The sequence below is a fragment of the Panthera leo genome, chromosome B1 (assembly GCF_018350215.1).
Source record: "Panthera leo isolate Ple1 chromosome B1, P.leo_Ple1_pat1.1, whole genome shotgun sequence".
In the NCBI taxonomy this organism is placed as follows: domain Eukaryota; kingdom Metazoa; phylum Chordata; class Mammalia; order Carnivora; family Felidae; genus Panthera; species Panthera leo.
This window is the reverse complement of record NC_056682.1, coordinates 196824815-196851293: the sequence shown is the minus strand read 5'-3', so window position 1 is coordinate 196851293 and position 26479 is coordinate 196824815. Positions and strand designations below refer to the sequence as shown.

The window sequence follows — 26479 nt, the reverse complement described above, 5'->3', positions numbered from 1 at the left end:
CAACGTCGCTGAATCTCAAAGGCTTGGTATCCAACCTTTGTTTCTAGCTCCCACAAATCTGCAGAGCATCCAGGGACTTCGGCACAGTTTCCCCTTGCAACTTGTCCCTGCTGCCCGTGCGGCTGGGGAGGAAAGGGGCTGGGATGTGTACACGGAGCTACCATTTCTTTGGACCGCAAAGAAGCCCTGTTCCGCCCACAGCCCCACCAAAAGATCTCATGACACCAGATCCTTCTGCTACTCTCCATGCCTCCTCTCCTGCACGCAGGTCTGAAAAAGGACTTTCAAGGACCATCTCCGTTTCCCCAGCGGTAAGGTACAGTTTAGAGCACATCCTACATCCATTGCCCTCTGCCGGTCCCTGCCAGGCCCCACTGGGGACCAGGGCAGCGCTGACTTAGCCTCTCCCACTGCAATGACTGACTGATGTCCCATATGAAATCAAAATGGCTTGCCCTCCCAAACCATTGCTAACCGCCTCCACTGAAACCCTCTGCACGGCAGGGGTGACTTTTCTAGAACAAGATTTGCAAGTAGATGTGTCTCAGGACAGAGGGAGCCACGGCTGCGAAGAGATCCTCCAGTTTCCTCATCGAAGAGCATCCCAAAATGGTCACAGCTCTTCAGAGATCATTTTTCTGGCTCCTATCCAGGAAGATGTAAAAAAAAAAAACAAAAACAAAAACAAAAACAAAAACAAAAAAAAATAAAACTAAGGTACTAATTTCAGCCAGAGCAGCCTGCGAGTTAAAATCTTGGCACGTGACAAAAAGAAAAAGAAGAAAGAAAGACAAAAGGGAAAAAGAGAGGAGCACAGAGGAAGGAAGGGAGGGAGAGAAGGGCAGATAGGAAGAAGAACAGACAAAGCTCCCCTCTTTTTCTCACCTAGAAGTCACAACATTCTGGAACTTGCCAGGACCTTAAGGAGGTCTAGTTCTGTGACCTTTACCGGAGAAGGAAATCTGAGCCTTGCAGAGGCGAAGGTATTGGTCTCAAATCACAGAGCTGGTGAAGAGCTGGACCAAGACTCGGTGCCCTGCTGTTGTCTAGAGAAACACCAGCTGGGGTGAGTATCGCTTCCAGGCTGGCACCAAAAATTCCAGCCTCCCGTCTGTACAGAGGTACTTGGTTTCTGTGCTGAGAGAGAAGTGCTTGTCTGAGCCCCTGGCCACCAGCCAGAGAGGCAGGGCCCTGGAAAGGGTTCAAGGGGACCGCAGGAACGGGAGGGAGCCTCCTGGCTGGGAGGAGTCTTGGCTCCCCACCGAGGAGTGCAGAGGAATCCTGCACAGGAAACTATTAAGAAACCCCTCCAAGAGAGTAAACAAGTCCAAGTGTATAGGTGCCGGCCGAGGATGAAATACTGACGTGAACACAAAGTGGGTTCAATGTCTTACTTTGTTACTTTCTTTTTTCTTCCTCCTTCCCTCCTCTTCTTCGCCCGTCCTTCCTCCCCTTCCTCCTCCCCTTGCCCCCTCCCCCCGCCCCGCCCAGCTTTCTTCTTCTTCCTCCTCTTCCTCTTTCTTTCCCACCCCCCAAAGTGATTTATCTCTTCAGGTGTTCAAGCCCTAGCTGTCTAGAGATGCCAGCATCTATCTGCTTTCCCTGGAGTGTCACACACAGACAAGCGGTGTGTGACTGAGGTCTTTGCCAATCCTTCGCGATGCCCTCCGGTCACTCAGCAGTAAGTTTGCGCCATTCTGAGTTCCGACCCTGTCCGCATCTGGCTGTGTGTCCTCGAGGAAGCTACTTGCCGTCTCTGCGCCTCCCTTTCCAGAGCTGACCGCAGGGACAAAGCACAGACCGCAGGGAATCCTGAGGGTGATGTAGGAGATGCATCCAGTCACTCAAGTTCTTTGTCTCTTAGTGATCTTCAAAGTTGGCCTTCCTGTCCTCTCTGGTGTCAGTATCTATGCGCCTGATAAAAAAAGAAGAGCCATTTGTCCGTTCATCAAGTATCGGCAGCATAAACCAGGCACTGTTGTAGGTCCCGAGGCTTCAGGAATGAACACAAAACACAAAATGCCCAACACAGACACTCGAACTCGGGCTGTGATTCAGCCACTAGGAGGCGCCCCCTCAATTCCATCAGGTAGGGGTACACTCTCCAGTTCCCCTCCTGAGATCCCAACTAGAGAGCAAGTGTTTGATTACTCTGTGTGTTTCAGAAGAACCCGTGGCTCTTAAAGAAAAAAAAGAAAAAATCAGATTCCCTAAGCCCAGCCCCATTCCTGTAACTCAGCATCTGTCGGAAGTGGAGTCTACTTAGTTAAGCACTTCTTTTTAATTCAAGTTAGTTAACCTACAGCGTAGTCTTGGGTTCAGAGGCAGAACCACCGATTCACCACTTACATATAACACCCAGCGCTCAACCCAACAAGTGCCCTTCTTAATGCCCGTCACCCATTTAACCTACCCCCACCCACCCACCTCCCCTCCAGCAACCCTCAGTTTGTTCTCTGTATTTAAATGAGTCTTTTACGGTTTGCCACCCTCTCTGTTTTTATCTTATTTTTTCCTTCCTTTCCCCTGTGTTCCTCTCTTGTGTTTCTCAAATTCTGCATATGCGTGAGATCATACGGTATTTGTCTTTCTCTGACCGACTGATTTCGCTTTGCATAATGCACTCTAGTTCCATCCATGTTGTTGCAGATGGCAAGATTTCATTCTTTTTGGTCGTCGAATAGTATTCCATTGTGTGTGTGTGTGTGTGTGTGTGTGTGTGTGTAGCACATCTTCATCCATTCGTCAGTCAATAGACATTTGGGCTCTTGCTGTATTTTGGCTATTGTTGTTAGAGCCGCTGTAAACATCGGAGTACATGTGCTCCTTGGTACCTTGTACGTATAAGGCATCATTAGAACACAGAAGGAGGAGAGGAGAGGGGATTTAAGAAAACCTTCAGGAATCTACTGAAGAATGGGGGCTGTGGCCAGTGGTAGGAGGGAGGCAAACGTAAGACCATCCATCAAGTCTTGGGTCAAATGTCCCCGGTCCTGTGATACCTTCCCCAATCCAGGTGACCACCATGCCCCCTATGGACCCTCTGTCTCTGTCCACCACTCTGTCAGGGCTTGAAGATCCAACTGCAGTCTTCCTCTCCTTTCTGTCTCCTCCTCTGGGCCATGGCCTCCTCCAGAACAGGAACTGTCTGAGCCATTGGTCCCCATTTTGATGTATATCAGAAGCCTCACGCGATGTGTCAGAAGAATGCCCAGAAGGACATACAGTAGGGTTTCAGGGTGCAGACTTAAAGACACAAACTGAAAAGGGGAGATGGGACAGGATGGCCTGGGAAAGGAAGAAGATGAGCAAAGACTGGCCTGACTTTACCTTTACCTGCTCCCATCTCTCAAAGTGCCCCAGGGCTGAGACTCAGAAAGAAGCCCCAAGCAGAAGAACTCCTTAAAACCAAGAATTCTCTCCCAGCCACCTCCATTTGCAAAACAACTGCACCCCCTTCCAGAGGTCCCCGGGTGTGGCTGGGTGTGACCCTCCTTTTATCTTGTGTTCTAAACCTGAGGCCCTTCAAAGATCAAGAGTCTGCACCTTGGGGCACATCAGAGATCTGCCCAAACCCTGTGGGAGGCCCCATAACGGTCTCAAGATGTCCACACCTTGATCCCCCCAATCCCTGTGAATATGTCACCTTACCTGGCAAAGGGACTTTGCTGATGTGCTGAAGGTAAGAATTTTGAGACAGGGAGGTTACCTGGGTTACCAGGGTCACCCAATGTAATCACAAGGACGCTTTTAAAAGGAACCCAGAGGTCTGAAGAAGACTGAGGTGATGTGGGACCACTGGCCAAGGAATGAAAACAGCGTCTAGAAGCAAAATAAAGACAGTTCCCCCAGAACCTCCCCACACTTTGACTTTAGCTCACTGATTGTGACTTTGGACTTCCAAGATCACGAAATGTAAGATCATAAACGTGCATTGTCTCACGCCATCAGTTAAGTTTATGGTCATATGTTTGTGTCCATAGAAAATGAATACAAGTGCCCTGCTAGATCTTTCGGGTGAACAGAATCCCACTGGTAGGAGAAGATCCCATTCCTATACAAGGCAGGCATTCTGGGACTTCATTGTTATAAAAAAAAGAAGAAAAAATGACCCAAAGCTGGCCTGTGTGCATTGGCACCTAGTTTGTTTACTTCCTCATGGCAGGCTGAGACCCCTGAGTTCAAAAGCCCACTGGCCCCTGACACAAATTTTTACATTTCCAGTTCTTTCTCACAGCCAAACAAGCAGATTTTCAGCCCTGGGGACACTGGCTGCTTTGTGTTCTCGGGGAAAACCTCACCCAGCAACTGTTAGCCCTTGATAAGAGACCGCCCTGTAGTTACAAGTCCCCAGGCAGCTCCCGCCCTCCAGAGTTCTCTGACTCAGAGACTGCTGGCCTTGCTGCTGAGCAACATCCTCCAGATTTGTAAGCCCCATTGGCTGAGTGACATCCCCTAGATTTGTAAGCCCCATTGAGATACCCCTCTCCCTCAAGACTCCCCTGCCCTCCTCCCCCTCTGGATGGTGACCCCCTTGCCTACGCTGTGTGGACTCCCCTCCGGTGCTACCCTGTCCAAGTTCCACTCAGTAAATACTATTTTCCCTTGATCAGCCCCAAACCCCTCTCACCCTTTATACCTAGAAGCCTCTCTTAGGAGAAATGCCCCCTGTCCCCTGCCTGCCCACCCCCCCCCCAAACTACTGAACTGTTATAGAAATCAAAGTATAAACTCTAAGGTGTCAAATTCTCTCCTTACAAGACTGTGTGTATTTGCACAATTAACTCTCTATGAAGTTAAACACAGAGCAGTCTCATTTCTAGTTCTACAGCTTTTTCCCACTCAATATCTAAGAAGTTGGTTTATGAGACATAATGATACGTACTCAATCACTGCACCTATATGAATGATGGATAAAAAGCAAAAACAAACAAACAAAAACCTGGCATGTTAATGTGTCCCCCCCACTATTAATTTGTTCTTTCAGTTACTTTATTTTTTTCAGTTCCTTTTAACAGACATTAATTAAGCACATCATTTGTTTTTGCTTGCTACTGACCTCATCTTTTTAGCGTCTATTTCAAATAGTGTGGTGAGCTAAGCTCAACCCGCGATGGTAAATTTTTGTCAAACAGAACTGACAAGGCCAGGGGTTCATTTTCACCCTGGAAAGATCAGACTGATGATGCGCATACCCTGCCGTTGTGACGCTGACCACTTCCCACATAGATTGGGAACAGCCTCATCTGGAGAGGCAATAACGTCCTTTGCAGGATGGAGAGAAGGTGAAAACTCTGTACGGTCGCCGAAATGATAAGGATGAATGATTTATTTGGTTTGAAGCTAAGCCAGCCGTCAGTTAGGGACACAGAAAGTGGGTGTAATTAGGTCTGCTTCACGTCAAGTATCATGTGTATTTCCCATCTATAAACTGATAAATAATGTAGCGATTGGAAAGTGCAACTGTCAGTCAATGATTAGGCACAGAGTTCGCACTTTCCTGGAAGTCCTTCTGTATATATTGCAAATAAACCAAGAATGTGGTTGGGCTGGTTGCAATTAAATACAGGTAGTATAGAGCCTAAGAGTGCATTTTTGTCTTCTTATTTGGGTGTATGTATTTACGTGTGTGTGTGTGTGTATGATAAAAATACAGCATAAAATTTGACATGTTAACTTTTTTTAAGTGTACAATTGGAGATCATTAATCACATTCAAAATATATACCCGTCGCCCCTGTCTATTTCCAAAACTTTGTCATTACCTTGGCAGGGACTTGGCACTTATTAAGCAATGGCTCTTCACTCCTTCTTCTCTCTCCAGCTCCTGAGAACCTCTACTTTACTTCTTGTTTCTATGAATTTGCCCATTCAAGATATTCCATGTAAGTGGAACCATACAGTATGTGGCGTTTTGGGTCTGGTTTATTCCAATTAGCATAACGTTTTCCAAGTTTGTCCACGTGGTAGCACGGGTCAGAACTTCCCTCCTTTTCCTGGCTGAATAGTGTTTCACTGTGTGGTGAGACCACGTTTCTTTATCCAGTCATCTTCTGATGAACACTTGAGTTGCTTCTGCCTTTTGGTGATTGTAAGATTGGAGTTTAATACATAGATTGGCATGGCTAAACTATCCCCTGAACCTTAAAACTCTTCACGTTTCTTTTCCAAAGTTACCATAACCTCCTCCCCAGCAAGGTAAAAAAATACTAATACTAAAAATAAATAGGACATTGTACATTGGGAAGTGGGAAAAACCAAATTTTAAAGGAGAAATTTTGGTAAAAATGAGAGAAATGGAAGCTCATTGAAAACTAGTTATTTTGGATCCTTGGAAAACAGGAGCCTTCTCTACCAAAACAGGTACATTTCCAAACTATTTTATTTTTTAAATTCCCTTGAATCTGCATCTGTCACGTATAGAGAACAAAGAAACAAAGAGACCATTTTCTTCTTCATTATTTGAATATTTCAGGAAAATAAAAAGAGCTTTATGATCGGGGTAACTGTCTCAAAGATTGTGTTTGTTTGTCTATGGCTTGGATTTATCTGCACGTTTATGTTGAGAGGCACAGACAAACTCGCTGACTTTGGATGTGTCGGTTTTGAGGTTCATGATGAAAGGTAATGCTGAAGCTCTATTCTATTACCAACAGTGGGTTCTTATTCACAGACCCTTTGGATGAGTCCACTAAGGGTGTATGAAAACAACATTGGGGGCGCCTGGGTGACTCTGTTGGTTAAGCCTCTGACTCTTTTCCACTCAGGTCATAATCTCGCAGTTTTTGAGTTCTAGCCCTGTGTCAGGCTCTGTGCTGACATGTGGGCCCTGCTTGGGATTCTGTCTTCCCCTCTCTCTCTGCCCGGCCCCCACTTGTGGGCGCGCACGCGTGTTTCTTCTCTCTCTCTCTCTCTCTCAAAATAAATAAACTCGAGGGGAAAAAAGGAGCAATGAATGTACATGTACTGAATGCTTACTCGGTCCCTGGATGGGATCACAGCTTCTAAGATGCACAATAATTCAGGAAACAAAATCTTATTCCCATTTAATACGTGAGCAAACTGACCCTCCGAGACGGTTAATCAAATTTGCCCAGAGTTAGCCACATTTTAAGTGATTATGTCAAGATTTAGAAACCCAGTGTTCTTACTGGGAGGCAGATAAGCAGATAAATAGAGGGGGAAAAAATGTAAATCACAGCTGAATTGGATACTTGAAGTGCAAATCAGAACTAGGTACAGTCTTTAATTGTGTGGAAAATGTAAATTGCTACTAAAGATAGAACTTCCAAATTAAGGCAAGTGGAAATGGAGTTTGCCATGCATTCTTTTTTAAATTCTGTATAAAGCTTTTTACATGCCGAGTTCAAGGTCCCAGCAGCATCCTCTTGCGCTGGACAGATGATCTAAGAGGTCTTGTAGGTGTGCCAGGGTTCTGACCTACATAAGACAAAGTTTTCCACGTTGATCCCAGTCCACAGTTTGCTCTAAGCATATTTTTTTTTTTCTCGGATGGTTTGGCTGGGCTTTATCAAAATAGAGAGAAAGAAGCTCAGTGTGCATGCCGGCACCCTACTTCTGGAACAAATGATTCATGCACAATCACTTCATCACCATCACCCACGATCAAAAGATTGAACTGAAAATAGTCAAATGCCTTAGGTCAAAATAGCTGAAATTATATAGCAGGCCCAAGGACTTACAGTAATGATAGCTTACATTAGTATAATGGACTCTAAGGTTCATGAAAGCTTACACCTATATTAATCTCCCTTTTAAGTATGACCAAAGATCCATTAGGTGGGTGTTCTGTCCATTTTATTGTCAAGGAGCAACCAAGTATGGTAATGGGCCTCCAAAGAGGACCCACCCCCGAGGACCACACCCTTTATTATTTAGCTCCTTTTGTAGTCCTTGCCCACACCAAATCTGGGCTGGCCCTATCGAAACAATGGGATGTGGTAGTAGTTTGGAACCTAACCCTTGCAACTTGGGCTTTGGTCTTCTGGAGCACGCACTCTTCGGGACAGCCAGCTGCCGTGTAAGAAGTCCCACCCACGACCCTAAGTCTGCCACCCTGCAAGGGAGCCCAAGCTGGCCACACGGAGCGAGAATGGTGCCTCGGCAGCCCCAGGGGATGTGGTTATCCCAACTGAGACATCGAACGTGCAGCGAAAGAAATCCCTTGGACATCCAACCCAGTCCAGCCTTCAGACGATGTCAGTCCTAGCCACCACCTGACCACAGGTGAGCGTCCAAGCGGGACCTGCACAGCTGTTCCCAGACCACCCACAGAGCTAGGGGAGAGAACAGATGGTGGCATTAAACCACCACATTTTGGGGTGGTTTCTTACATGGCCACGGGGAACTGGAACACTTGGTCTGTTTAGCTTTGATTGCTTGTCCCACTGCACCAGAAACATGACTATGTGAGGTGGGTAACTTCCATGGACCACTATCAACTAGATATCTGTGTTACGCAAATGACTGTGGGAGGCACTATGGTCCGCCTGGGGAGCAAACTGTGTAGGTGGGGAGTTCGATGGGTGATTGGACACCACGTATACAGTGTGGAAGGCACCAGGAAGTCGTTCCGAGTTCTCGTCTGGTTTCTGCTATTAACTACGTGAGCGTGACCAGCGACTACCTCTCCACACCCTCACCTTCTTCGTCCATAAAACAGGAAGATTGGCTCAAATGACCTCTAAGATCCCTTCGAACTGTATCGACAGATATCAACCGTTGTTTTTTTCTTTTTTTAACTCCAGTTTGGGGTAAGTTATCAAAAAGATGTAATTTAATTTTAATATATATGCACAGATGCAAACACATTCGTGAGCTGGAAAAATCTGGAACCATGCGAACCAAAAATGTTGGCAATGGTCATCCCGGAATAGCCTCACTTGAAGGATCTGGTTGTCATACAACAGACACGTATCCCTCGGGTGACAAAAAAAAAGCCCTGCATTGTGTTTGTTTTCGAGAGAGATTATAAAAAAGTGAGCGTGAGCCAAGATGAATGGCAAGAACATAGACTTGTCTTTGCCTTAGTTATCCACACGTAACAGATGACTACAAACTCAGCAGCTTAAACCAACCTACATGTAGCGCCTCGGTTTCCATGGGGCAGAGTTTGAACAAGCCCTGACGTCGCTTCGGTCTCACAGGCAACGCTCAATGCTTCAGCCAGGCTGCTTTGTCATGTGGAGCTTGGGGCCCTCCTCCAAGCTCACAGTCTGTTGGAAAACCCAGTTCTTTACAGAGGTGGAGCTGAGGGCTTTGTTTTCTTGCTGGATGTTGGCTGGCAGGGGTGGAGGGCATGGGCGGTGGGGTGGACCCCTCTCGGGATTACTGGCCACCACCGTCCCTTGCTACGCTGCCCCCTCCTAGGCCTCTCACAACATGGTAGGTGACATTTCCAAAGCCAGTGGGAGACTCTCTCGCCAGTCCACTGAGTTAGTCTCGTATACCATATATAGTCCAATGTCATCATCTTTGCCATCTAAAGTAACCCAATTAAGGGGCGCCTGGGTGGCTCAGTCGGTTAAGCGGCCGACTTCGGCTCAGGTCACGATCTCGCGGTCCGTGAGTTCGAGCCCCACGTCGGGCTCTGTGCTGACAGCTCAGGGCCTGGAGCCTGTTTCGGATTCTGTGTCTCCCTCTGTCTGACCTTCCCCTGTTCATGCTCTGTCTCTCTCTGTCCCAAAAGTAAAATAAACGTTAAAAAAAAATTTTTTTTTAAATAAAGTAACCCAATTAAGAGAGTAAATATCTCATCTTATCTCAAGTCCTACAAACTTTCAAAGGGAGAGGACTATACAGGATGTGTCCAGCAAGGGCTGGGAGCATTGGGGAGCCATTCATGAATTCTGCCCTTCGTGAATATAGTCTTATTGCTGAGATTCGTCTTAAGTTCCTGATCTCTGTTTTTGCCTTCTGGGTTCTAGCTGTTTCCATAGGCAGATAAGTTGGAGAAGAAAGTCTATTTTGCATTGAAAGAGAATGCAGCCTGGAGGGTTAGGATTGTAGCCCTGAAGACGGACCATCCAGGGGACAAATCTGGCTCTACCATTTACCGGCCATGCGACATTCAACATTTCTGTGCCTTGGGTTCCCCATCAATAAAAGGTTAATAGTAGTACCCATCTCATAGGCTGATGTGAAGATTAAATGAGATAATACCTACCTAGCTTTTGAGTAAACACTCAGCTATTCTCGCGTTAACCTCTACAGCGGATGACACCGATCATGAGAGTTGAGTTGCTTTTTTAATATCAGAAGAGTGCTTACAGAATTATGATCTCTTTTATTTGCACCTCGCCCGCTAACCAGGTAATACTCCAAGAATCTCTGTAAAGCAGGCATCGCTTATCCTGTTTTACAGACAGGCACCACACATGAAGAGAAGTTAAGGAAATCGCCCAGCATCACACACACACACACAGCTATGGAAAAGGCTGAGCCAAACCCGTAAGTTCAGGTCTTCAGCATCCAAGGCTGGCGTTCTTTCCAGTGTTACCGACATGAGAAAGTGGGATGAGACTTGTTCTTCCTGACACCCGGTAGCAGAGTTCACATCCACGGGAAGAATCTAGGGAGTAGAGGTTTAGGTAGAGGAAGCGTGCATTTTAAGAGCCGGGTTGGAGATGTCCTGGGGTGCCTCGGAACACACTAGATTCTCCGTTAGTGCAACACAAGTACGGCATAGTGGAAAGAGCCTGGGCACTACAGTGAGCCATTCAGTGAGTACCTATCTGTAACTCCTGTGTCGAGCATGGGTCTTATTTGCTGGGGATATGATGGTCAGCAAAAAGCACGGAGCTTGGATTATTTGCCCAGAGGTTTGTAAGGATTAAATGAGATGGTATCTTGTGAAATGGTGTTCCGGGGAGGCAAGTCAGACCCCAAATCTGGGACGTGGTGGAGGGGGTTTTCCCATCCAACTGACTCCTGGACTCGAGTTGCAATTCAAATCCCCAAACAAGTCCTTCCTATCTACCCTGCGCCAGGCACTGTGCTTGGCACGAGGGTGTCACAGTCAAGAGGAAGAGACATTCATGCACCAGCTCCCAATGAAATATTTGACAAACGAGAGAAATACGATGCCCTAGAAGATGGAGTGATGCCTTCATATTTGTGAGAACAAGGAGGTTTTCAGGAAGGTGCTGCTTAAGTTTGATATTGATGCATTAACACGATTTTCATAGTCGGAGAAGCCAAAAAAAAAAAAAAAAAAGAGACTATCACTTGGTAACAGTTATATCTACTATTAAATTCAGCATTTTTATGTATCAGCCAAGAAAATGGACTCATTCCCTCTTGTCTGTTGTTTAATTGGAAGAACTATAATAAGCCTGTGGGTTGGTCATATTATGCGCACGAAGTACGGAGAGAATAAAACATTTCTGCAAATTGACTGTCTTAGGTCGGGCGCCGTAGAAGCAAAGCCTTAGGATGGGGATTCCTGTATCCTTGGGCGAGTCACCTGTTGAGAAGAGGATTATGGAAGAAATGGGTAAGGCAATGAAGGGCACAGGACAAGGGAGGGAAAGAAGCTTCCGCAAAAGTGTGGTTTCAGGGGCACCCGGGTGGCTCAGTTGGTTGAGTGTCCGACTTCGGCTCAGGTCATGATCTCACGGTTCATGAGTTCGAGCCCCGCATCTGGCTCACTGCTGTCGGCACAGAGCCTGCTTCGGATCCTCTGTCCCCCCTCTCTCTGCCCTCCTCTGCTTGCGCTCTCCCAATAAATAAATATTTACAAAAACAAAGTGTAGAGTCAGGAGAAGCCTGGCCTGGGCCTGATACCACAAGGAGTTCTGGAACTTGCGTCGTACCACACGGGTTGTCCTGCCCCGAAGGTAGGAGGCTGGGCTGCCATCCCCCAACCCCACCCCCTCCCCACATCCATCAGTCGTTAGTCATAAGCAACCACCAAGAAAGCAGGGAAGCTGGCTGAGCTCAACTCCCCAGGCACCTCCAGGTAAGGCAGCCCCTTCAACGCAGGGGAAGCCTCCAGAAAGTGGTACAGGGTGAGTCCTGAGCAGCCAATCCTTTTGGTAGGTGGAGGTGGGGATACTTCCCCCCCTAGTGGGATCTGAATGGGGTACGAGCAGCAGTGGAAACAGTCCCACAGCCAGAAGTGGACAGGGAGACAGCGGCAGTGGGTGTCTGCGGACCGGCTCAAAACCTGTTTTGGTGTCTCTCCTAAAATCCTAAATGCTTTCTACCACTGAGCCACATCCCTACAGAGTTTATAGTTTTTACCTACTTTAGCCCATTGAATACCCCCCCCCACCCCAAAAACAGAATCAAGGAAATATCAGCCCACTTATATCGAGAAGGAAGTTGAGGTTCTGAGAATTTGAACCCAAGGCCACATCACATGTCCAATACTCGGCGAGGTCGGGACACCCACGGGCACAGCGCTCCTGGCTCTAAATGCTTTTTCTCTCGGGTGACCTAACGGGGACTTGGAGAAAAAGGAGTGAAGATCTCGATATGAGCACGAACGGAAGGACCGAGGCCATTTCCTACATCTAAATATTTCAGCCAAGCAACTCAAAGTTCCGGTGAGCGTTTGTACCTGTGGTTCTCACTCCTTGTTTGCCATTTGGAGAGCTCTGCTGGGGTTGCTCTGTGTTAGCGGGAAGGAGCCTGCTTTAGCATGGGCCCCTTGTATCAACTCCCCAGCCACTCTTTTTTATTTTTTTAAATTTTATTTATTTTGAGAGAGAGAGCACCAGAGCAAGGGACCTGGGGTGCGGCAGAGAGAGACGGGGAGCCTGATGCGCAAACTGACGAACCATGGGATCCTGACCTGAGCCGAAATCGAGAGTCAGACGCTTAACCGACAGAGCCACCCAGGGGCCCCAGCCAGCCACTCTTTTGTTTGAGGACCTCCCGGTATCACCCTATCTGTGCATCGTCACATCCTGAGGGCCCGTGATTTCTCTTACATGCTCTGCTCTGCGTAATAGACGGATGTTTGTGCCTTACTTCTTCCTCCCTTCGCCCAAGATTTCACGGGCCACAAAGTAGTACAGCGAGGTCATCGGAGACTAAGTTCCAGATGTAACAATCAGTTTCAGGCTCTGACATCCTGGGCAAGCCCTTCAAGGTCTGAATTTGAGTTTTCCTCCTCTGTAAAAATAGCACAATGGTATTTCCTACTTCTTGGAACTGTTCTGTGGATTAGAAGCAACACATTTAAAATACCAAGCACGGGGACGCCTGAGTGGCTCAGTCGGTTGAGCGTCCGACTTCGGCTCAGGTCACGATCTCACGGTTCGTGAGTTTGAGCCCCAAACCAGAGCGTCGGGCTCTGGGCTGACAGCTTGGAGCCTGGAGCCTGCTTCGGATTCTGTGTCTCCCTCTCTGCCCCTCTGCTGCTTGCACTCTGTCTCTTGCATTGTCTCAAAAAGAAACATTTTTAAAAAATTTTAAAAATAAAGAAAATACCAAGCACAGAGTGGGTGTGCAATAAATGAGAGTTATTTTTCTGGGACAGATACACCCGTGCAGGAGACTGAGCTACACGGGTGGCTGCAGAGAAAGCTTCTGCCGCTCGGAAAGCAGATGTCGAGGCCATAAGTGCGTGATGCATAGTGAGCTGTCAATGTGTTTAAAGTCTGTTGCTCACCTCCCCTTCCTCTTTTCCCCTCCCCATCACTGCTGCCTGGATTCCTCAAGCTGCCCTTGTCCAAAATGCCTTGCTTTGGTTACATCCGTTGCCTTCCATGCTCCGGCTCTGTAACAATCCTTCACAGAAGCTTTTCCTCGCAAAGACCAGGGTCCTGTGGCCCAGGAGTTAAGTGATTATGCCCTTTGGGGATGCTCCTTTTTCTCTTCCTCCTCCCCAGTAGTGGCATTTGGAGACACGCCTCTGCCATCTGTCTCTCGCCTTCTGTTGAGGACCGTCAACGCCACGTTTCCCATCTCCGTGACCACGATACCCCCAGGGAGAGCGAACGAGGGCAGGTCCGTTTCTTACACCTGTTTCCTTCTCTCCATAACAGGGCCTGCTGACTTCTCCCAGGGATGTTCCCGAATGATAGCAAAAAGGGCGGAACATACTGCACTGGCCAGTCCCCACACAGCTAGGTGTCCTTCTCCTTCCTTCCTAGCCCCTCCGTGCTTTTTATTTAAACCCACAACAGTTAATGACAATTAGTTCCTGTTGCACTGTCTGTTACGCTCCTGAGGCTTAACCCCATGCGAGGCACACAGTAGGTCTCAAAAGAAAAATCGAATTTTAGCGAACACCTGAATTCTTGGTGGTGATCTTGGATCCCACGCCTCTATAGGGCAGTCACCCGCAGCTATGGACTCTGCGACATCTCCCTTTAGGTGAGTACTAGTCTCCCAGGATTCAAAGGGCAAGCCACCCTGTATTCAGAGGCACATGATCATTTTTGCTAGATTAGCGCATTTTTAGGCTGTGAGCTGGTAGCTAAATACTGTCCACGGGATTCTGGCGCTATCTGATTCCTGGAGGAAGGGAGGGGGCAGGGGCTGTCCTGACTCAAGTGCAGCGAATTTTCCAAATACAATAGCTGGGGCCCTGCTCAGCTGTTCCCAGCTGCCTCTGGACGGCCCCACCTAGAGGCTTCCCGGGATCAGGGGCTCATCTGGCTCCTGGACCATTGCATTTGCGCCCCTAGGAAGGCGGGCCCAGGTCCAGGGTGGGGCCTCCTCTGACTCTGGGAATGCTCAGGTGAGATGGAAGAGCCCAGGCTACTGGAGTGATGGTTCCTTCCTCCTTGTACTTTCCAAACAACTGGCTGGGGTTCTGCCATAAATGGCAGAAAACCACCAGGACCCCTGGCCCCTTGCCCATGGTAGACCTCCATGCTCAGTCAAGACCCCGCACCCAAATCAACAACTACTGAATTTGTACCCACATATCCACCCCCTACCAGGAACTGTGCTGGCCTGAGCCCCTAGATCATGTCACCAACACTCAGTCCCTCCCTTCTACCCATCACCTCTGGCCCCAACACTGCATGGCTTCAAGCATACCATCCCCATTAGGGTACAGGCTTCCATAGCTATTTTGCAAGAAAAAAACAAAACAAAACAAAACAAAACTCACACTGGAGTCTCCACATCAAATTCCTGGGCAATCTTGAAAACTCACGACGTCTCTGGATGTCTCTACTCTTTAGTTCTTTATTTAAAATAAAATTAAAAAAAAAAGTCTTTATGTCTGAGAGAGAGAGAGAGACAGAGAGAGTGTAAGTCGGGGAGGGGCAAAGAGGGAGACACAGAATCTGAAGCAGACTCCAGGCCACCCGCACAGAGCCTGATGTGGGGCTCGAACTCACGAACCGCAAGATCATGGCCTAAGCTGAAGTCGGATGCTCAACCGACTGAGCCACCCAGGCGCCTGTGTACTCTTGTTTTTAATAGGTGTGAAAACAGCAAGATCCAGCAATGTGTTACAGAAGGAAGCCCTCTCTCCTTGCAAAGTACCCTGTCAAAGTGAAGTCGGCTATGAATATTTTGGCTACCCCCTCTGGGAGTTGGTTGTTTAATGGCAATCTGAATGGGTTCTGAAGAGGAAGGCGGTCTCTCCACTGTCCCTGCAGGGCCAGGGGTGGGGCAAGGGCCACACTAAGGTCGGGCCAGGCTGCAGCTGCCACAGCTAATAAGGTGACTCACTTCCCTGATAACGCGGCTGAGAAAAGTGCAGGCTACCTCTTGTCCCTTTCCTTTGGCTCAGGCACACCTCTTGAGGCGGAAGACGTTTGGCACCAGGGAAGGAATGTGTCAGGTCAAGTCAGGAAGAGCGGTCTCTGAGTCTGGGCCTTTCCTTTGCAGTTCAGAAAGACTAGAGTAGGAAAAAACCAAAACGCCCGAAATCTGTGCTTTGGCTCTCAGTGGACTCCAAGCCTTGGCTTGGAGTCAAAGTGACCTTGGCAAGTTCCTTATCTTCCCTGGGCCTATTTCTTCCGCCTTGAACTCCTCGCCATAATAATTCCTACTTCCTGGGGCTGTTTGGGGGAGAACTTTCAAGGAGCGCTGATATAGAACGTCCATTTCACTCTGCTGCCTTAAATATAAACTTTGTCAGGAAACGGGTGTATTTTGCTTCTTTGTAGTTTTTGTTTTACATAATGATTATGTTTTCTTTTCCTAGTAAGAAAAAACAACCCACGTATTTTAATCCTGTAAAAGGCTGACCGAATAAAGAGCGCATGAGAAAACCGGGAGGGGGGGGTGGAGCTTGTGTGATCACATCCAACAGGCCAGCTGTTCAGAAGCAGAAGTGAAAGTGAAATCAGGCCTCTCTCCTGTAGGGACAGGTACAAGGACTTCTTCCTTACACATCGCCACCGCATCGGGCGTTTCTTTTTGCAGTCGGGACACTCGGGGTTTAAATCTCCCTTCCGTTTAAGGATTACACACTCAGAGTTGAGTTTTAAAACACACACGTATTTCTGTCTCTGTGCGTACGGAATAAACATCTATAAATGGATATTGATCATTCAGGAAATAGATGAAGCTTTCAACCTAAGCAAACGTCTACACCATTCGGTGGCTTTTTCACAGCACCTACAAGATGGGAACACGCACACTTTGCAACTTCTCTTTTCTGAGTTTCCGGAGACCCCTTGGCACGTGGGGCCAAGCACACAGCCCCAAGACCATGCTGAAGGCCAACGGTTTAATCCCCTTTATTGTGTCGTTTTGCCCATTGCTGAGCTCAGAAACGGATGCAAGCACTCTTTGAGGCAGAGATGTGTAACGGGGAGCCTCTTGCGGGTATTAACGACTCCTCCAGTCTTAATATTGCTTTGTCCACGCGGAGTCTACGGGGGTTAAAAAAAAAAAGATCCACACTCCGGAACCTGCTGTCAAGAATGGGCGAACCTGAAACCTCCAGAAAATAACAGGGGATATCTCAGTGAAGACAGATCTCACAGTGCAAGTAAAAAATAAATCTGATGGCCACAGCGAGACATTAAAAATTAAAAAGAACAATGAAGAAAAGAGAGGGCAAGAGAGAAGCATAATTGCCATGAAAAACATTTCTTTTTAAAGTAACAAAGGAATATATAGATCTTGCAACGAATATAACACAGACAGCTATTTTGAGTCGGGGCAAGTTAATCATGTTCAAAAAAGACAGGGTCTCCAGATTTCTGTGTGGTTTTTTTTTTGTTGTTTTTTTTTTTTTTTTTTTTTTGCAGTGAAATAGTTTAGTTCCTTCATATAGAGACATATTACACAATGTTAACAACCATGAAAAACAATACAAAATGCCCTCAATTTACCAAGTAGAAAAATATAACTAGTATATATGGCAATTGTGAATCTAATACTGTACAGAAGTAATTTATGGACTTTACAAATAAATTATAGCTTAAATGCCCTTTTAAAATTCTCCTTTTTCTCTCTCTCCCCCAGATGTACACCGGAACTTACAACGGGAAAGGTTCCGAGCCTCACTTTATTGCTAATCAGTGCCAGTCAAATGTCCGGCCGACAAGCTCGAAGAATTTCTTATTTGGCTCGTGAAAGTATTCGTGCAGTTTACTGAGGAGTCTGGGGTCCACTCGGGGGTGCGCCCGGCCTTTGGACTCGTGCAAGCAGCGGTCCCGGCCGCTGTCCCGCAGGCAGTAAAAGCCCTTGGTTTTGTTAAAGTAGAAGTTCGAGGCGTTGATCTGCGGCGACAGCTTCAGGAACCGCTCGACCTTCTGGATCTCGGGGAAGGGGTCCCTGATGAGGCGGTCGCCGTCGACGATGTGGATGCGGCGCAGCGGGAAGAAGCGCAGCCAGTTGTGCAGGTGCACGTGGTAGAGGCTGCGGTTGAGCGCCTTGTAGCCCACGTTGAGCCGGCCGTCACGCACCAGGAACTCCTCGATGGACGGGTAGGGCTTGCGCTTCTGCACGTGGTTGTAGAACACTTGGGTGTAGTCGGACAGCACGCGCTCGGACGGGTCGCGCAGGATGAGCAGCAGCCGGATGCCCGGGTTCATGCTGTGGACGCGCTCAGGCACTTTGGGCGACGTGAAGTACGCGGGGGTCTTCTCCACCGTGAGCTGCTGCGGGGACGAGAAGGGCATCTGGCCCCGGTACCAGCCCAGGCCTTGGCTGTAGTGCTCCTCCCAGTCGAAGAAGTGGACCTCGTTCTCGGCGGCCGCCACGTCGGGGTGCAGGCTGAGCATCTCCAGCAGCGCGCGCGTGCCGCCCTTGCGCACGCCGATGATGATGGTCTGCGGCAGCTGCTGCGCCGAGCCGTTGGGGGGCGCGCCGTCCCGGCCGTCGCCCTGGACGGTGGCCGCTCTGCGCGACAGCTCCGGCTGGCCCGGCTCGGCCCCGGGCGCGGCGGCGGCGGCGGGGCGGGAAGGCACGGGCTGCAGCTGGGCCACCAGGAGCACGGCGCCCAGGAGCAGCGCCGCTGTGCTGGACACCATGGTGGCTTCACTGGGCCGGGCGCCGCTGGGTCATGAAGCGCTGCCGCGGGGAGAGCCTCCCGATCAGTGGCACATGGGTGTCGCGGGCCGCCAGTTACTAGGAAACAAAGGGGGGAGATGTTAACCCCAAACGCACGCAGGCCTTCGTGGAGCTGCCAATGGCGTGTGATCCCGGGCAAGGCGGTCACCTCCCTACCTCCCTGGGGCTCCCCCCGTTTCTTTACCCCGTAAGGCAGGGCCGGTGGCAAACACTTCCTGTCTGAGGGGCCGGATGGGAAAGGTTTTGGGCTTTGCGGGACACAGGCTGGACGACGGCCCCAGGTATGCCCGTTTGGCTCCAGAGGCCACAGACAATTTGCAGAGGAATGGGCGTGGCTGTGCTCCAATGAAACTTTATTCAGGATGCTGGAATCTGAATGTCGTTATCATTTTCATGCATCACTTTTGAGTTTCTCAACAACTGTTTTCCACAATCTGTATGCTCAGCTCTCTGCACAGACACGGGGACAGATCTGGCCCTGCGGTCAGAGCTTGCCCAGCCTCTGCTGTAAAGGAAAGGGCCGGAAAGGTCTTTTGGACCTCAGCAAACATCAGTGAAATACCTCCTACCTGCCAGCCCCAGGCAGTGGAGCTGGTGACATAAAAAGCAGACGCTGTTCCTGACCCTTGCCACCCCCCAGGGGCTCCTGATCTAATAGGGCAGGTGAACCTGTATGGTAGACTGAATGATCAGATCTATTTTTTTTTTTTAAGGTTTATTTTTGAGAAAGAGAGAGAGAGAGGGCAGGGCAAGGGCAGAACGAGAGAGGGAGAGAATCCCAACCAGGCTCTGTGCGGACAGCCGTAGGCCTGGTACAGAGCTCGAACTCCCAAACTCCAATATCACGACCTGAGCCGGACGCTCAACCGACTGAGCCACCCGGGTGCCCCGACTAGTCCCGATTCTTTTACGCCTCCTCTCTCTGCATCCAGCTCTTGCTACGGCCTCACCGTGTGGTGGGGTGTGCTCCCCGACGATTTGATTTGGGTCTGGCCAGCGGCCCGTGAGCGGAAATGACAACGTGCCGGTGGCCAGCCTAGGCCTTGAGAAGCTTTTCGTGTTGGCACTTGCCCTCTTGCTACTTCGGCCATGACCACGAGAAGAATGCCCGCCGGCCAGCCGCTGGGCCCCAGAGGATGATGGGAGACACGTGTAGCAGAGCCCCCACACCAGTCCACCGTGCACGGCACAGCCATCCTGGCTCGAGTGACAATGCATCACTGTGGCCGTAAGCCACTGACTTGTGGGGTGGTTGGCACCGCAGCATAAATTTGGCAAAGGCTAATTGGCATGACCTGGCTGCAGGCGTCAGTGCTGGATGTGCTCCGATTATAGTTTGCGCAGGGCAGCGTGTGGACACAGGTCCGCTCATTTTGCCTGAAACGACTGGGGACGGCTTCCCGGGAGAGGAAGTGTTTGAAGCGAGCCCAGAGGGACAGACAGGTAGGCCGGCTGGAAAGAGCAAAACTCCTTCCTGTGTGCAAGGCCGTTCTGCTCATCAAGTGGTTTTACGCTCTGCTCAGTTGATTGGCACCTTGACCCGACAGTTACAAGGTGGGAAGGAACGGCAGGTACCGAGAGGAGTCTTACCCAAGGACACAAGAATTTAGTCCGCTGCAAAATTCATAGCCCCCGTTCAAAACTCTGAACGCAGGGCTCTCTTTGCACAAACTGCCTGCCTTCTCTTCACCTGAGATTTATGACACTTAGGCACTGAAGTCCCACAAGGACACAGCCACTGCTGGGCGAAATGGCAAGGGGTTCCCCAAAACAAGAGGACTCATGTCCATGTTTCAGGGAGCTGACAAACAACAATCATCAAGAGGCGTTTGACCATCTTCCAGAAAAAGGGCATTGGAAGCTCTTGTCTGAACACAGTTAAGGAAGGGTTAGTGACAGGCCTGCCTTGGGGACTATGGGGATTATAGAGCCAGTAAACGTGTTCTCCACCGGAAGGGTCCGTCATCTTCTTTATGCCAGGTTTAAAATCCACTTTAATAGTTTAACACTGTGTCCAGAATGGATAAATGAAGAATTTCTATGGTCTTCTATTTTTATAATCAAACCTATCGAATTCCCTGCCTCAGAGATCAACTCTATTAACTGCTTTGAAAAATGTGTATTAAAATGTATTAACTTAAAAAAGCAATTAAAAACTGGAAACGTGTAGGGGCGCCTGGTGGCTCAGTCGGTTAAGCGTCTGACTTCGGCTCAAGTCAAGATCTCTGCGGGTCTCGAGCCCCGCATCAGGCTCTGTGTAACAGCTCAGAGCCAGAAGCCTGTTTCAGATTCTGTGTCTCCCTCTCTCTCTTCCCCTCTCATGCTCTGTCTGCCTCTCCCTCTCTCAAAAATAAACCAACATTAAAAACTGGAAATGTCTAGAGAATCACAGAGCACTTGAGGGGACCTTCAAGATCAGTTGACCTAATTATTTAGGGGGGGAAAAAGAGAGAGACAAAAAAACGTTTAAGGAGAGATGACCAGGCAAGATGTTGGTGCAGAATGTTCTACTGATTGAATGAGGTCAAGTGAGTGGAAATTTTGCTTACCGAGCAAATGCTTTAGTACATTTCAGTCAAATTTCATTTCCTTCTCAATGTGGGACTGACCCATATATGGATGGATCCCGCTGTGCTTGCCTTTCACGTGTCTGGGGTATACGTGTATGCCCACGCATATGCATACTTGTATATGTCTGTACATATATGCATGCGCTCACATGCGTGGGAGCCCGTGGGAGCCCATGTGCACGGGGTGAGGTAGGTGAAACGCAGGAGAGAGTAACTACTCCACACTAGATCATTCCGCTCTTAGTGATGAGTGCTGCTGACCCCATCCCATACCTCTGGATTCGGACTCAGGAAGCAACCACACACCCCAGTCCTTCCACACCTAAGGGACAGAATCAGGGGCCAGATCTGAAATTCAGATTTTCTAAGTATTCACGCTTTTCTTTCGCTATTATGAGGCATCCTGCTTAGTACAGTGTACATCTGAGTTTTTTTTTTTTTCCTAAAGGGGGAATTACCAACAGCAGAGGAGAAGCTAAATATATGTCTGTGTGTGTGTGTGTGTGTGTGTGTGTGTGTGTATATATATATATATATATATATATATATATATATATATAACCTGGGCAGTTAGTAGTCTAAAAACTCCTCACTTCTACTTTAATACTTTCTAAAAATGTATTTACTTATGTCTAAAGTCTTGTACATTCCAAAAATATTTGAGATAGATAGGAAAAAAAATTAGCTAAAGTCTCATACACGTATGCTATATATATAGAGAGGGAGAAAAGCATGTATATGTATGAGCTATATACATATGTATAGCATGTATATGTATGGAACTTTAGCTAAGTGTGTAGATACACACACACACACACACACATATATATGGACATCTAAATACATATATAATATATTACACACAGTGGTCATTGTGAGACAACTTTCTCGTGTAGTAGTTTGGTAATTTGAACTCAGAGGCACAGCCAGAATTTCTGGGCCTTTAAGTAACACTCTTGGAAAAGAGAAGACCTTCCAGGTCAGGTGAACCTGTAAGCGAGGACATTGGAGCCACACTGATCCTGCCAACGGGATTGTGCACATCAGAGCACATGAGGGCCACAGCGAGGAGGCCCAAGATGGCTTGTCTAAGGTCACAGAGAAAATCAGGCCTAGACCTCATGGTTCCAGCATTCCAGTCCTGTTCTCTTTCCGCTATTGTTGCTGTCTCCCTAGCATGTGGCCTTAACAGGTAATAATGGTAAAGTCTTGGGCATCCTAAAGAGGAAAGGCCCTCAAAAATCTAGTCAACAGTGACAAAGTCCCAGGCCACCTCCTCCAGAATCAGCTGACACACAGGGTAGGAACAGAACAGCATGAGGTCAAACTCATGTGTTCCCTTCAGTAGAGGAGTCGAAAGGAATCAGCCAGACTGTAGGGTCAGGAACCTTGTCTCTAGGTTGGATTTATTCAAAGTGACTTAACCTGTCTTAGCCTCAGTTTCCCCATATGTAAAATGGTAATAACTGTACCCACCTGAAATGATTTCCTTGAGACTGAAATGAGGTGATCTGTATCAACAAGCCCCGTCCATTAGAAATATGAACGTGAGCCACGTATGCCCTCGTTCATTTATCAAACAAATATCTAAATTTATTGAACGTATGCTACCTATCTGATATTTTAGTGAAGTTACGAGAGTAACTTTCCGTTTTTACCAATACCTTCTCCCCTCCGTAATGCCAAACAGCACCTCCCCCTAGTAGCTGTGCAGGATATAGATGATAGAAATAAACGTAGAACACACAGGTTTATTACATTTCCAGAAAAATTCCATTATTTATAGGCAATCAAGCGGCGCTCATGAAGGTAACAGTCACCCCTCCTAAAGGTGACAGGGACCATTTATTTAGACATCCCTGACAGTCACATCTTGCCCTAGGACAAAGCATCTATTATTAGAGCTTTTATTGTAAGTGTTCAAATGACCCAGGAGCCACACTAAAATTTTAAACTTTCAGGAGCCACATTCAAAAACAGAAATATTTTTATGTTCTCTAAAACGCTATCACTTCAACACTAATTCCTACATAATATTAAGGGGATACTTTCCACCTCTTTTGTATGAAGTCTTCAGAATCTAGTGTGTGTCCATTTATTTACTCCTACAGCACGTCGCAAGGCGACACGTGACTGGTAGCAGCCGAGGTGGCCGCTCAGAAGTTCACAGCGCTGAGTAGGACTGCAATTTAAGCGAAGAAAGTGCTCTCTGAAAGTCAGATTCCCTCCCCCACCCCCGCAATGCCCCACTCACGAAGTAGGAGGAGGGCAAGTTGGAACTTTTAGGCAGCACAGAGATGAACTGATCATCCTCCCTCCAGAAGTGAACTAACGAATATTGAGCAAATGGAACCTTCTAGAAATTCGGAGCCCTGAGCTGGCATGGGCAGGGACAAGAATGCTCCACGGCACCTGGAACCCAGGCCACCTGCCTTGCCAAAAGCAATGACGGCAGCTCCCATTTGCAGTACCTGCTACTGAACAGACCCTGGGCTGGCATCGTCCCACACTGGGCCCCCCGCGATGTTCACTGCAAATCTTCACCAGAACTGATCTCACTACAAGAAAGAGATCAGAGAAGTTCAGTGGTTTGTCCAGAACGGTCGAGGCTGAATGCGGATCCAAACTCAGTCTGAGCAGGCAAAGCCAGGGATGTCACTGTCCCTGTCACTCCCCGGCGATGCCTGGAGTGAGGGTACGCGTAGTTCCTGGCCCTGACGGAATGCTTCCCTGGTCCTGTTGAACATTCGTGCCAGGTAACGACCCTTTGATGAGGGACAGGATTTCATGGAAGGATGAACAAAACAAACCCTCTCTTTCCTTTCGTAGATGGGTTAGAAGTTCCCAAAGAGAGATCCAGCCCCCTCTCTGTTCACTCCCCTTTATCAAGGACACAGTGATCAGTCAAGCCCTGAGCTACGGAAATTCAAAAGACGAGTCCTTCCCATCAGCAACACGAAGCTTCCTTGGGCCCCCCGTGAAGGTGCTGACCACCTGCCAGGGACGGGAGGCACGCGGAGAGCCCACGGGATTTCTCAGATGGAGGCCTCCTGGTACCTGAAATTAAATCCAAATTCCTCTCCAGGCCTGGGGATTCCCCCAGGATGGGAGCTGCCGGTCTGTCCCTCTGGCCTCAATCTGCTCTTTCAGGCCACACTCCCACCTTGCTGACCTTTCGGTTCCTGTGAACACTCTGAGCTCCCGCCAGCTCTGGGCGCTGGCATTTGCCGCTCCCTCTTTCCAGGATGCTGGGTCCCAAGGCTTTCTGGGGCTGGTTCTTTCCTGCCGATTAGCTTTTATTTCAAACACTGGCTTTCCCTGCAACACGGGCCCGCCTGCTCTCTTGTAACCATATTCTCTCCTATCACCCGGTTTCGTATTCCTCATGTACTAGCCCAACCTGGATATGCTTGTTTATGGTCTGGTCTGCCCCTCCACCCGAGAATACCAATTTCAGAGCCCCCCCATCGGTGTCCTGATGCTTTCTCTCTGCTGCCATCCCCCCAGGGCCTGGCACGATTTCTGTGCACAGACCTTATTTGCTAAATGAACATATCGACGGCAGTGCAAGGTTAAGCGAATGGCCCAAGGTACTGAGAAAGGCTTTTAATTCGCTAGAAAGACAGACTGAACAGTTTGTCCGTGAAAAAGACTGTGTCAAACGGTAGTGAGGTTTTCAACCTGAGAGAGTCAGGCAGGAGCCAGGTATTGAAAGGGGGACTCAAGATTTCTCATGGCGACTGGACGAGATCACCTGAGAATCTAGAAAATATTTTAATTAAAAAAGGGGGGGGGGAGGATGCAGCGAAATAACCCTTGGAAATATTTTAATTTTTCTCCTTAAGTCTTCTCATTACATAATTCACATCATGACCTAGATTTCAAATGTAATTAACTACAGTATATTCCCCGACTCCCACCACTGCCACGTATCTGTGGATAAAGTGGAATAACGAGAATATTCCACGAGAGGTAAGTTTAACGCGTCGGAAATAGTGCTGCCCGCAAGCCCTCTGTCTGCCCTGTATCTTCCCAGCCCCTCAACAGAAACTAGTCGTGCATCTGGCACAGACCAGAAGCTTCTCTAGGATAACAGGGATTCTCAGAACAGTCAACCACGAGTGTTTTCCGGGATTTAGCAAAAGGGTTGGAAAGGAAGACATTTCTTACTTGGTGCCCACTGGGTGCCAGGTGGTGAGCACCAGTGTATAAATCATCTCTTCCGATACTCGCAGCAAAACTGAGCAGTGGTTATGCTAATTTTATCTGACTTCTCTGAAGCAACGAAAAGGTAACGTGCAGTACTGGGAAAGCAAAGGAGCTGTTGCAATGGGGCAGATCCGGGCTGGTTTGCCTACAGCTCTCTGAACTCAAGTGTCTTTACCTGTCTGGGACTCAAAATGCCATTCTGCAAAATGGGTGCAATCTACTTCCATATGATGAAATCAAATCACCCGGGCCAAATATACAGCACAGGGGAGGCGTTCAACAAATGCAAGTGGCCTGCCTTTCTCCCTAGGACACGTATGGAAACACGCTATTCAGGTTAGAAGACCTTCTCAAGGTCACAGACGCCGGGGGTGTGAGAACTAACACTCCGTGGGCCGTCTCTAAAGCCGGTTGTGCTTCTTTTCCTTTGACTTGGGAGGTCTCCCCGTGGGCAGCGGGGAGTGCATTCGGGGCAGAGGGGAGAGCTTACAGGAGAGCATAAGAAGAGTAGACAGGATGGGATCTATGCTACTACCAGACAAGAACAAGCATCCGAGAGTGCTGAGTGATTTAATCTTCTGGAATGTTGGGGTGCCTGGGTGGCTCAGTCGGTTAAGCGTCCGACTTCAGCTCGGGTCATGATCTCACGGTATGTGAGTTCGAGCCCCGCGTTGGGCTCTGTGCTGACAGCTCAGAGCCTGGAGACTCCTTCCCATTCTGTGTCTCCCTCTCTCTCTGCCCCTCCCCTGCTCATGCTCTGTGTCTCTCTCTGTCTCAAAAATAAATAAAAACATTAAAAATTTTAAAAAAATCTTCTGGAATGTACTGAAGCCTCAGTAAGACAGTTTGAACAACAGAACTGTCATTTCCGCATTCAACCAAAGTTCCGGGCAATCAACAGCGAAGGTTTTTCGTTCATCTTTAGGAGTCAACAACGTCTTCACTTTCACCTTTAAGCCAACTCCTTAAGGGCACGTCGCGATGGTGTCGAATTTCCATCCTTGGCAGATCATCTTGGAAAGCAAGAAAGAGGAAGGAGATTCGGCTTGCGCCTGTCAGTCTATGAAAGGACAGTGATATCTCAAGACTTCCATAAATATTTATTTTCTTGAAATTGCCTGAGCATGACACTCTTCAACAAATGTTGACACTCACTTTTGTTCAGATTTACTTATGGTAATTGCTGAGAGGCCTACCTCACGTGGGGTGGAAAGGGTTCAAGGCAGAAAGGACCCAAGGTCA

General features: G+C 48.3%; 2 protein-coding genes across 6 annotated transcripts in view; both read right to left on the bottom strand.

Annotated features, from left to right (window-relative positions):
• Positions 1 to 1562: 1562 nt before the first annotated feature.
• On the bottom strand, positions 1563 to 18425 carry HS3ST1 (heparan sulfate-glucosamine 3-sulfotransferase 1). 5 transcript variants are annotated; one of them, XR_006202031.1, is made up of 3 exons: positions 17427 to 18425; positions 12956 to 13139; positions 10831 to 11484 (listed from the first exon to the last, which is right to left on the bottom strand). XR_006202031.1 is itself a non-coding variant. In XM_042936885.1 (2 exons), exon 1 carries the CDS (start codon positions 18416 to 18418, stop codon positions 17462 to 17464), a length of 957 nt encoding a protein of 318 aa, XP_042792819.1. In that variant the 5' UTR covers positions 18419 to 18425; the 3' UTR covers positions 1563 to 1915; positions 17427 to 17461. The 5 variants fall into 5 exon arrangements, 4 of the variants coding, with proteins under 4 accessions (XP_042792819.1, XP_042792818.1, XP_042792816.1 ...); XM_042936885.1 differs by lacking the exons at positions 10831 to 11484; positions 12956 to 13139 and adding an exon at positions 1563 to 1915; XM_042936884.1 differs by lacking the exon at positions 10831 to 11484 and having other exon boundaries at positions 12908 to 13139.
• A 22-nt stretch (positions 18426 to 18447) lies between these two features.
• Positions 18448 to 26479, bottom strand: part of LOC122218540 — a 29384-nt gene continuing 21352 nt past the window's right edge. The window contains exon 4 of the mRNA XM_042936737.1: positions 18448 to 18515. Within this exon, the coding sequence (XP_042792671.1) occupies positions 18513 to 18515 (3 nt within the window). The 3' untranslated portion in view covers positions 18448 to 18512. The remainder of the gene's footprint in view (positions 18516 to 26479) is intronic.